The 13,126-nt window shown below is 36.9% G+C and overlaps 1 protein-coding gene across 13 annotated transcripts in view; it reads right to left on the bottom strand.

Moving 5' to 3' along the window:
- The window catches only part of NFIB (nuclear factor I B), a 245,222-nt gene that overhangs the window by 55,226 nt on the left and 176,870 nt on the right, over window positions 1-13,126 (bottom strand). The window contains exon 8 of one of the 13 annotated variants that reach the window (XM_075931567.1): window positions 7,298-7,992. The exons of the other annotated variants lie outside the window; for them this stretch is intronic. Coding sequence (XP_075787682.1) covers window positions 7,544-7,992 — 449 coding nt within the window. The 3' untranslated portion in view covers window positions 7,298-7,543. Of the gene's footprint in view, window positions 1-7,297; window positions 7,993-13,126 lie in introns of those variants that run through there. 13 annotated transcript variants of the gene reach the window in all.

Raw genomic sequence — 13,126 nt, 5'->3', positions numbered from 1 at the left:
GAACGAACTAATTTTGGAGGAGAGATTCTACGTATGTCTGCAGCTCTAATTACTGGAGACAACAGAGATTTAATTTAGTTTGCGACCATTACTTCATTGAACAAGCCAAAGCTTTTTTGGTTTGTTTTTATTTTTTAAACCAAAAATATTTAAACAGTTTGAAAGAAGAATGCTGTAGGAAGTACAATGTAATAAGGGTTTCCGGGGTGGGGAGTGAGGGGGGCATCCCTAATTTGAAAGAAAAATTACAGAAAAGGAAATCAGTTACTATTACAACCCTTGTGTTTTGCCTTTAAAACAACTGCAGTTCAACATATACAAAGTAGCATAAATTACAAAGCAAAACTGAATATAACCATGAGACTATTACCAGAAGAAATTATTATCTCTAAATGAAGGTGAAGGACACTGGGAGCACATCTTTTGCAGCCATATGAACTCCCATCACCCAACATTGTACTTTAAAGCATAAATGATTGCCACACATGACACAACAGTGGAATACTTTTAGAACGATATCATATACAGCACTCACAACTGTAAAGTCTGAATAACTGAAATGCATGTAGCAGCTTCTTTGTTAAAACAATGTACTTAACATTGTGAAGTAATTCAGATGGTCATTTCCCCCCTTGTATGCACTGACATCATAATGGAGCTTTCATGGTCTATTCACCATGGAATAACAGATGCAGCCTACAGGAGAGCCAGAACAAAAACTATTTATATAGGTTACAGAGAGAGATTACGATGGTCTCTCCCTTGACCAAAAGGACAGGCTTATAAACTCTGGTAAGAACATATGAATTTCATTTTCTTTAGATGTTTACCAGGTTGGGGGAAAAAAATACATACTTTCATTTCAGGAAGGGCAGTTTTTATTATCCTTGGATTTTTTTTTAATGTTTATTGCCTTTAAATGCCACCAAACTAGATAAGGCTATCTTAAGAGTTCCTGTAATTTTTACTGATAAATCTAACACTTACAAAATACAAATAACTGACAATGTTTTTTGCTTTTAAAACATGTATGTCAACCGAGAATTAAACTTCTGTTCCTGTAGCTTTACATATACAGTGATAGCTAGATAAACAAGTGATGGAGAGAGAATATAAAAGGCTTGACATAAAATCACTATGGTTTTGAGAATGAAAATATAACATTTGTTTCACTGTGAATTATTTGTGCTGTGTTGATTCTTTGAAAAATACTTAGTATATACAGAGAGGGAAAAGTATCCAGATCAGCATTTAGACTAAGATATTCCATTTATCTTACTGTTCCATTGACATGAAAATAACTCATGGCTGTGTCCTGCTTAGAATTTTCTTTAAATTTTAATGTGACATGATTATACTTTTAAGAATTCACTTTGCTGTTCAAATTATTCTTGCATAACATCCTCATATTATTTGTGGAGGTACAGTATATACATGTCCAGGCTGAGACACATTATAAATTTTAATGCATTAGATGAAAGAGATATAGGCATATGCAAATAAAAAGAGTTAGACCAACTCATCTCCCAACAAGGTAATTCCATCTACAAAGAAAAGGAGAAGAGAATTGCTGTGAAGCATAGCGTATGCCGCCTGCTCATCAGCAGCTTGCACAAATGGTGCTCCAGATGTATATGTGTTCAAGTCAGCCCAAGGCAACAATTTTGATCAATTCAAATGTGATAAAATGCTGCAGGGAAAGTGTGCAGAAACGTGTTTACGTCAGCCTTTAATTAAACTGTTGTTCGCTTCCAAAGAACCTTAGGAAACACTAATGAGACATGAGTTTCAGCAATTTCCTCATCAAAGCAAAGACCCTTTCTCTCAATCTGAAGCAGCCTGTCATGCAAGTAGGTCCCTGGATAAATGTCACATGGCACACCAATCGGCAAGCCACCTGTTAGTAGAACTTTGCTAGAGTCAACTGGTGATCCAGGGCAAATTCAAACATCCACCTGACTGCTTTGGACTCTTGCTCAGTTTTCACATACAGCACAGGAACACATTATATTTTTTATAATGCTGGTGGTGCAGCAGTGTGAAGAGATGACTAAATAGAAATAGAGTATAATCTATTTAATCCAATTTATTCTCTATCACTTCTCATTCATATCTTTACACTGCTTAATTTAGCTAATCTTGCTGTGCAAGATACACTCCTGCAAGGTACAGTACCTCTTAGTAACATTTAGAACTCAGTTTTAGCATTGCCTTGAGAAATCTAGATAAGAAAATCTTCAAATTATGGCTTTTGTACTTTGCAGTGAAAGGTATGAAAACAAGAGCATTACTGAACAAGAGTAGCAAACATGCAAATTCATGCAACCAGCAGGAGCTAGGGACTTCTGAAAATCCCAGCAGAGTTTAAATACAGAGCAGGTACCCAGGAGCCAACTGGCTAGCTCAGTCTCTGACTCCCAGCCATGAAAAGGCTGAAAAAGTATAGGCAGCCCTACTCCCAATTTTGCAACAGGAGCGTGTCCACATTTTCATGTCCACACCACCACCCCAGCATTCACACTACCGTACCTTCCACACACCATGTTACAACCCATAAAGCCCATTCAAGACCCGTCCCTCACTGATTACAGGAAAGAGACATTTTGTTAGTGTTGGACGGTGATCTCAGAATATCTCCTTTCTACACTCTATGGGGCCTGAGTCTCAACTGCTTTGGTAGACAAGTACAGCTCTGCAAAATGGGCATAACATTTTACCCGATCAGAATGGTAGTGTTTCACATCCATTTTGTGCAGCTGTAAATGCCTACACAAAATGCTAGTCAAAAAAGAATCATTGAGTTCAGTGGAATAATTCTGGTTTGTAAGAGAGCAGAATCAGGCTCCCAGTTTCTTTATAGATTCTGTGTAATGACTACAAGCCTGATTTTCAGAAATGCTGAGATCCTACTGACATCAAATGGTATTGAAGGAGCTCAAAAATTCTGAATATCAATTCCGAATTAAGCAGAAAACACCAAAAACTGTTACCACAGTATCTTATGAGCATAAAAGTTCACTTCAGATATAAAAGATTAAAGTTCCTTCTCTTTCACCAAGTGACTTGATGTCTTCCTGAGGATAGGTGTAACAAATTTTTGAGCGTCAGCCAAAAATATGCTCTTTGTAGGGGGCTTTGGAGGGCTATAGATGAAGGTAAGATAGGCACATTTTGTAAAATGTCTGTAAACAGCTTTGTGTTTGAAAAGCAGCCTGACTGGAAGCATGAACAAAGCTGCTCTGCTGAAACTTAAAAAAAAAAAAATTGTTGCCAGATCTATTTTTGCTTCTCTGTCCATCTTAGCATTAATAGAAAATATGTGCACATTTATGGACTAAAATAACATATCTTTAATATGCATACACTCATTACTCTCCCAACAAGGAATTAACCCAATTCCACAGTCCAAATGCTTCTCATCAACTAAGAAACAAATGCTTTGACTGAAATTGGTTCTTTGGATCAAGCCCAGAGTTCTTACATCACAACTTTTCCTTTGGTAACGGAATACACTTCACCCTGTAAATGTTTTCTAATCAATTTCATTTTTTTTTTAAATCTGAAGGGGGAAGTGTATTTGCACAACATAAAGAGGAAGATAATGTAAAAACATTGGACTGGATCTAAAGCCCTTTGCAACCATGGGAATTTTTTAGATAGGAAAAGCAAATTACTCCTCTATTTCCATTCATGCACAAAATTCTATAGTTCGGAATCTCATTATCAATCTAATGTGGTTTCTAGTCCCCATATTTTGTTCTTTCAATATTTGTATGTGTAAGCTATTATCAAATAATAAGTATTTTGGTTTTTAGCTTTTCCACCATATATCCCTGTCACAACCTGTCCTGCCTTAAAGATCTGCTTTTGCGAAAAGATACCATATTGATATTTTACAAAAATCCTACTGGGTATGTCTACACTACCTCCCTAGTTCGAACTAGGGTGGTTAATGTAGTCAATCTAAGTTGCAAATGAAGCCCGGGATTTAAATATCCTGGGCTTCATTTGCATCTTGCCGGGCGCCGCCATTTTTAAATCCCCGGTAGTTCAGACTCCGTGCCCGCGGCTACACGCACCACGGAGTAGGTAGTTCGAATTAGGCTTTCTAACTTGAACTACCATTACACCTCATTCCTCGCTCCACGATGAGTAATGGTAGTTCGAATTAGAAAGCCTAATTCGAACTACCTACTCCGTGCCGCATGTAGCTGCGGACACGGAGTCTGAACTACCGGGGATTTAAAAATGGCGGTGCCTGGCAAGATGCAAATGAAACCCAGGATATTTAAATCCTGGGCTTCATTTGCAACTTCGATTGACTACATTAACCACCCTAGTTCGAACTAGGGTGGTAGTGTAGACATACCCACTCTGACCAGAACTACATTTTCAGGCTTATCAACCTTGACAGTGTCCCCATTAATCAAAAAGCAAGGGGAAAGTAAAAATAAAATATTGTATCTGAATGAGGCAATGAAAGGAGCAGTGTGATGTTTTATAGGGAATTTCAGTGCTGCTGTTTATAGGGCTTGCTCCAGTTCCCATATACGCAGTGTTTTTAAAGCAGAGTCTATAATGCCTCATATTGCCCTAATACATCAAACTAGCACAATATGCCACTGTATGAACAAGTTATAGATTAACTATTAATATTATGTGGTCAATTACAAAGAAAAAGCTACCTAAATATCCTCTGATTACAGCACAGTGTAACTGAACATCAATTTTATTTTAATTATTTGTAATTTTATTTAAATCTGTTTTTAAAACTTGGCTGAATTAAGACCAATGTTATGTATAGTACAGGAAAAGAAAGACAAAGATGACATTATTCTCATTTCATGTGTGGAAGAATGATACGACTAAAATCATATATGTACATGTATATATTTCCCAAAGTTATTTAAAATAATCCTTAAGATTATGACAGGACGTACGGACTTAATCCTATAGCAATTGTTTGATGGTATTGTGTGACTTGTAAGTAATTGCCTGCTATACTTAAAAAATGATCTTTTTTGTTTACGTTTACATTTATTACCCTTTAAGATTACTTTGAAAGCATGGCAAGCTATGCAGCAAGAACAGTGTGTGATAATTCTGTATCTGTTTCCTTCAAATCTCCCTTCCTCAACACCAGCATCCAGTTTTATCATCTGAAAGCAATAGCACTCTTAACATTAATGGGGTGGAATTACTTACTGTGACATTATAATTTAATTTATAGTTTTGACTCATGAACAAGGCCATGTCACATGGGAAAAAAAATCATTGTTCTACATATAGTGTGTTTTACTGTGGTATCATTCCTAAAGCAATGTTAGCCTCACTTTAAAAAAAGAATACTAAATCTAAGCCCACAAATATATATCGTGTTGTCATGATGTAAAAATCTCTCTATAAAACAGTTCTACCAGCATACTGAAATCACTCTGAAGCTCAAAGTACCCTATAACACCTTATTAAAACATAACTCCCCCTCACATTAGTATATTATAGAAAGAGGTACTAGTTATATACAGGGTTTTTTTTTTCTTTACTCTTCTGAAACATACTTGTCTATTCCATCATCCATCAATCATCCTTTAAGTGATTTTATTCCAATGGACAGGCAATGATAAAAAGCATCCTGGGAGTCTGTGGGAAAATCTAATTAAAAGAACCAAACAAATTGTACAGGACTTTGAGTATATGTTAGTCATTTATTAAATAATGGTATAGGTAAATCACTGACATTCATCATGACTCCAGGGAAAATCTCGAGGCCACAGCATCTTACTAGTACTAAGAATGCAAGGAGTTTGGCCTATAAAATAAAATCAATATTGTAACCTTAACTGTATGAGACAGGAAGACACTGGAAGTTTTTGGATTTAACAAGATTACAGCTGAGTTTTGAGATAAGACAATTTAAGGGAAAGCTATTCATTTAGAAATATTCATGCCACAACGTCTCAAGTTTTTTTTACTGTTGTTAATATATTTCTAATTCATATTCGTAGCAATTTGGGATTATTTAATGGATACAGTCCATTAGTGGATCTATAGGAAAATCTGAGAAGTGATTTAAAATGCCAATGAAATAAAATCTTTAGACTGAGGTTGAACAATTACAATTTGTCAGGGTGAGAGTTAGCATGATGGTGGGAAAAAATGGCGACAAATGTAAAGGGACTGTTGGCATTCATGACTTTTTTGGATGGTTCTCCCCCAGTATCAAAAGAAATGGGAAGGGCGGATGAGAAATCAAGATTCTGAGACTGACAGTCCCAAGGGTTAGTGGGGAGGAGCCAGTGCATCAGAAAAGCCCAACTGACAGGACAGGCAGGCCAATGAGGGAACCAGGAGCCTTGCGTCCCATCTTCTGCTGGAGTTGTGTGAGCCAGAGTTTTTTGAGCTAAGGAGAGAGCAGCAGCCTGAATGGAGCTGGAGCAAAGCAGCAGCAATGGAAACTGAGGGACCAGAGGAGCAGCTCAAAGAGCAGAGCTGAGCTGAAGACAAAGCAGCAGCAGCCAGAGACAGAGTAGAGCCGGAGTAGTCCAGAGCCAAGGGTGGTGAGGCGCTATGGAAAGAGAGAGAGGGACGTGTGGGAAGCAAGGGTCCAGCCACCAGATAACAGACCTTGCATGCCGGACTTGATAGGGATCATAACCCCGATACAAGGGCCAACATTGGTAAGAAGTAACCCGCCACCTGGGGGCATGTGGCTACCACTAGAGCAAGCATCTGACCCCTGGTGTAACTGAAGTGCAGCCAAAGGCTGGGAAGGAGGCCTGAGAGTTGTAAAGAACCTACTGCTAATCAAACTATTGCTGAACCTACTGCAAGCATCCGCAATTATGTTTGAAAGAAACATTTCTTGTAAAACGGACACCAAGGAAACACCAAAAGTAAATCAGAGCCCACCTTCCTTTAATACTGGATTAATTGTCAGATGAGGAATGTTGATGTTGAAAAATTGGACATACTGCTTGAATACCAAACTTGATCTATTTCTGATTTCTAAACGAACAGGAGAGTAGGTCAGAAACTGGTTTATCATCTCTCACACAAAACTTCTATGCCCGTGCTATTATCACCATCATACCAGTTTTCAGCATGGCAGCTCATTACAAACGTAGGCCAGTTACAATTAAGAACTTTGATTTAAAATACATTTCAAAGCTTATCCATGATGAAAAGGACTTCTTACCTTAAGTCTACTGAGGTTAGTAAAATGAATGTTGTTTTTTCAGTGTCAGTGTCTGACTTTATTGGACACATTATACTTTAAAATAACACAAAAATCAAGATATATGCATAAGAAATACATACATTTATTAAAGAGCACTCATATATTAAAAAGGAATACAAAACTTGATCTAAAAAAAATTCACTAGCAGGATATAAATCAGCATAAAAACATTCCTTGACATACAAAGATTTCTGGAATTCAGACTGAAATGAAGACACAGAAACATTTAACAGATATTCATCAAAGTTAATCCTACAAGATGATGCATCTGTCAGATGGATACTATGTATTTCTAAAGCATATGCTTTAGCCTTCTGTATGTGCACCAGGAGTTGGAAGTATTCTTGAACTCTGTCCAATGTAGGCCACCAGGCAACCTAGGTGATCTGTTATAGCTCTCAATTCCTGGACAGCATTAATTACTTCCTCTTTTAATTCCCTCACTTCAGAAATTAAAATGTCAATTTTAGACAGTCCATGAGAAGAGGGCCCAAGAAGGAAAGTACCATCAGGAAGGGAGCCAATAGGGAAGGAATGTCCAGTGGATGGGGAAAAAGCAAGAGGGGACAAGTGTCCAGAAGGGGGATGTCCAACAAAGGGAGCCTGGGCCTGAGAAGAGGAGCATCCAATAGCTGCTGGGCAGACAACCGGTGAAGAGAGTTCAGCTGTTTCTGATTTAATGGTAGGTTGGCATCTTGATTCTTGGCTGTTGGTGGATGTGGGTGAAGTGTGAGAGAGTGAACATGATGAAGAAACTGTAAAATTAAAATTTATTTCATTGTACAATGACTTTCAGTATTTTTGAACATCTGACTTCTGCAGAATTCCACATAAATCTCTAATTGTATTGGTTAGTCGTTATATATATAATTCATAAATGTAAGCTTTATGTTTGCTTTAAACAATGTTGTAATACTATGATAAAAATAGATTTAAAGTATGTATTGGAGTTTTTTTTCTATTATATTAATATATTTTACTTCCAAAATCTATCTAGTTTATTTAAGTCATACATGTATATAATATCTCCTCTTAAGTCATTCCTGTCTGATTTAAGAAAAAATATTCAGACTTACCAGACAATGAATTAAGGGTTTCTCCGCCAGTTCTTTATCTTTAAAAATAAATGAACTGGGGTCTTCTTAAAACCAATTCCACTTCCCTGTATTATGATGGGTGCTAGCTTGTCATGTTTTTAGAAATTGTCCTTTCCAAATGTAAGGGAAGTTTTCCACATAAAATTGTATTTGTTGAGAATGTAACAAAAACTCTATTTCATTTACACATCAATTTCACTCAATTTTTATTCCTGCACCACAGAAAATTGGAATTTTGTCTTAATACAGACAAAGAATTAATTAAGTTCAGCCATATAGAATATCAGTTATTGTTAAATTTTAAATTGTGCAGATATGTTATTTTAAAATAAATATGTTTCTGATTGATAGTGTTGCACTTAAGTTTGATTTCAAAATTCACTAAAGTCAATTAGAGACAATCAATTGATGCAATCAATTTTCATAAGTTTACATCTAATATAGACTTCATATTTCACAATCCTAAAAGGTTATATTTCAAAAGGTAAAATGAAAAATGGGTCTTCTAAAGGTTTCTTAATCCATATGTCTCTAAAGGAAAGCAAGTATATTATAATCTTACAGATGGGGAAACTGAGGCACAGAACACTTAAGTGACTTTCTGAGGGTCATGCAACAGAAATAGAACAATGAGCTCCTTAATTTCAATGCAGCCTCTGTTCCATTGGACTATGTTGCTTCTTAATAGATAACAATTTGTGATTGTTATAATTGATTACCATATTTTAGAAAAGACTCTTGCCGTCACAACTTCATCCTAATTCTTTTGGAAATCCCCTGTAGCTTTTCTAAGCGTTGTCTTTGTTTTGGTAAGATTACATAACATAAAGAGTACTGTACTTCATATTTTTATGTTAAAACAAATGTAACACTAACAGTATGATCTTTCTACAATAGTTAACTGTATGAATCTTTCAAAGGAAGAAAAGGCTGTCGAGTTCATAAAAATAATTTTAAAATCCTTTACATTTTTAAAGAAAAAATTTCAGAATCTGTTCTCCCATACTTCTGTAGTAGCACATATTTCTATAATATTCTCAAACATTCTTAAGACAACTGAAGCAAACCATGAAAAAAGTACAATGATTGCACAATGAGAAATAATGATAGGTTCACTCTCTTTCACAAATGTTTATCATCTGGCTTCGTCGAATATAAAAAGGAAACTAATTTAGAAATCGAACTTTGTTTAAAGAAAATGACTACATTTTTGCATAGTAAATCCACAGTCTCTATTTACATTTTGGAGCAACTGTCTGATGGCAAGGAAAGACCTATGTTTACAACAATGGCATGTACAATAATGCATTCAAAATAAAAAATTAAATATGAAATGACTGCCCATTATAGTTTTAATCAACCCAGAGCCTCTTTGATTTGATTTCTGTTTTTTTGTTTTGGTTAGCTAATTTATTTCTGTTCTTCTTTATACTTCCCTACCATTCACTCTCCCAGAATACTCTTGAAAATACAAACATCTTTACTGCCATGTCAAAGTCACTTCAGGAATAGTGTGAAAATAAGAATTTGATAGTTTGTTTATACTGGAAACTCGGTGATGGTAAAAGCAGAAGATTTGGTGTTTGACAAATAATGAATGCATTGTAATATGATGAGTATTCCGCTGTAGTTTAGTGGAATATTACTTTTTTCCTCCTCAGTTTTACCACCACTACACATCTTAGCCAAAGTGTAAATCCTTCCTACTTGTGTTTGTCCCCCGCTTTCATGATACATGAAAGAACCTGTGCAAACAGTGAGGATTATAAAGGAGTCACTTGTTCTGTGGCCTTTACCCATGTCCAACTGCTTCATGAAGAGTAAGAAAAAGTCATTCAAACTTCTGCACACCATACATGACTGACTACTCATAAAGCTTTAACACAGTATGTATTTATATGGTACGCACTTCGAAGAGAGTTGGGTATCTCAGTCCCCTTAACTCTTTGAATAAACACTCAAGCTAGGAACTCCAAACTTTGTCCTGCACTAGGGTTTCATCACCATTGCCACCCCCAAATTCTTAGGGCATGTCTAGACTATATCCCTCTTTTGAAAGAGGGATGTAAATTAGGCAGATCGAAAGTGCAAATGATCCTTTTTCGAAAGATCCTGTACTCCTCATTTTTGAGTTTATACTGCAGTGCTTAACTTGAAATAAGCTTCACAAATTGAGCTACATCGATTGTATATCTTATTTTGAAATAGCTTTTTTTCGAAATAGGAAGCATCTACACAGCACTTATTTCAAAATAGAGCTCTCTTCCTCTGACTTCTCTTACTCCTCATACAATGACGGTTACCGGAATTGGAGTAAGAAGTCCTCCAGCTAGAGAGTATTTTGACACTATTTTGAAATAATTGCCTGCTGTGTATACATGAACTAAGTTATTTTGAAATAGCACTAGTTATTTTGAAATAGTGTTGCAGTGTAAACATACCCCTTGTGACTTCTCTGTAAATGGCAACACAACAAGATTGAAATATTTTATTATGTTAAAAGTGATCAACCAGCTCAATTTCTGAAACTAACTATTGTCTTGGAAAAGGTCTTAAAGATCACTTCTGGCTTAACTACTTCCCACAGAAAGCTTCAACACTGGAAATGTCTCATGACTAAGTACAGAGAGAACTGAGTCCATTTCAGGTCATAAGTTACTGAACTGAGTCCATATGATTGAAATGGAGCAAGTAAAACTCCCTTCAAACTGAAGTCAGTAATGCTGTGGTCTAAATTTTACCTCTTATCCTTCTTTTGATCTTGTAGAAAAAAAAAAGTTAAAATTACATTTAAATGAAAGAAAGGCTACTTACCAGCAATTGTAATACCTCTGCACAGACACACTTGAAGGATGTTGGATAAAAGTAGGATGATTTGTATTTCTGGTGCTGATGAGTTTCAGGAACCTTCTAGAAAAGCAGTGCTTATTGACACTGTCTGAGCACTTCCTAATGACACTGGATGGTCAAAGCTGTTTAAAAGCACCACGTGATTCTCCAAATCCTTTGGCTTTTCCCCCCTATGTCCTAGAGTCTTATGAGCACAGAGATCCTTGGAAGACAGGAAAATGTTCCTCCTTCCTTCATAATGGAACTGAGTCCCGTGGCACAGAAACCGTCACTGAGCTCTGTCTTTGAGCATAAGTAGGATCAACACAAATGCTAGGGCCTGAGTGGACATCCAGATCTGACAAAAATTTGGTACTGATAGGTAAGTATTTGGAATGAATATTTCGGAGTGGCAAGATGAGATGAAGCACTGAGCATTCTGCCCTGGCCACAAATGCTGGTTCCTGGTGAAAGCAGGTACCATCAAAAATGGTGAGACTGACCAACTTAAATATGTCAACAAAGCAAATTAAAATCTGCAGCTGGCCCATGCTAGACAACTTGGTTTGTGGGCCTCAGGCTGTGGGAATGTTTCATTGCTGTGTAGACTTCTGGAATTGTGGGACTCTCCCATCTTTCAAAGTACTCCAGCAATGAAACAACCCTAGAATCCAAGCCGTGGTTGACTAGAATGGGTCAGCTGAGGGGTTTTAGTTTTTGTTTGTTATCCATGTAGACATACCCTTAGATGAGAGATGAAGCTCTTTTCAGTTCTGGGATAGCCTCAGAGCCAGAGAGCCCGTATGGCCACATACAGGCCAGGCACAATGGCCTACTCTGTCCCTGCAAGGAATGGAGGCCTGTCCTCAAGATGGTTAAGAAGATCTGTCTCATAAAGCCTCTGTCTCAGGAAATCCTTGTGTGCGCCAGTTCTTTTGGATGTGAGGTGTAAATTAAATTAAATTAAATTAATGGAGATTGCCTATTTCCTAGAACTGGAAGGGACCTTGAAGGTCATTGAGTCCAATCCCCTGCCTTCACAGCAAGACCAAGTACCACCCCTGACAAATTTTTGCCCCAAATTCCTAAATGGCCTCCGCAAGGATTGAACTCACAACCCTGGGTTTAGCAGGCCAATGCTCAAACCACTGAGCTATCCCTCCCCCATAAGTGTAAAGGCTTGACATGCCAAAAAACAATCCCATAAATAGTTCTCCACAAGGAAATATTCATAGCAAAGTGGCATGAGATACAGCATTCAAGAATATTCTTTATTTTTGATGGTCTTTGGGGTTGGATGAGGTATGGTACCATGATACTGAAATTCAAGAATCCAGGAATCTAACTACACAATAATGAAGAAATGAAATAAATATTCTTTCTGAAGATACCCCAAACAGTCTAAACAATAATAAAACTACTAATGCTGTCAAACACTAACAACACAGGGAAGTCTGGTAAAAAAAAAATCAAACCAAAATTCTATGCATAGAGCCTATATCTGCAGCTACCTGTAGAAAGAAAGGAACTGAGTTAGTTGGGGACTATACAGGTCAAATGCAAATGTCTGGTGCTGCCGACTGGAGGCTTATGCAGTCCAATAAGCACTGCATTTCTAGAAAGTTCTTGATGCTCACTCTGCCACAGAGGACTGCATTCTTCAAGTGGGAATATGCAGGGCTACTTTGAAGAGAAATACTAGACCATCTTCCCTAGTCATGTGGTAATTTATGTATAGAATGGGGAAAAAAAGGCAAGAAGCATACAACACCGTCTCTCAAAACCAGTGGTAACAAAAGGCAGTCATGGCAAAATAGCAGTGACAAAATAAAGCTCATAACATAAGGATGTGCACCCTTTTGGGGACTTTAAAATAAATCTATTGCCCTTGCTGTCAAGAGTCTGGGTACCTAATAAGTCACAGGCTAAATGCATAGATTGCATACATGTTTATTTTAAAAAA

This window comes from Pelodiscus sinensis, chromosome 6 (genome assembly GCF_049634645.1).
Source record: "Pelodiscus sinensis isolate JC-2024 chromosome 6, ASM4963464v1, whole genome shotgun sequence".
NCBI classification, from domain to species: domain Eukaryota; kingdom Metazoa; phylum Chordata; order Testudines; family Trionychidae; genus Pelodiscus; species Pelodiscus sinensis.
Note: the sequence above shows the minus strand (reverse complement) of the source record. Positions and strands in the feature narration are given on the sequence as shown.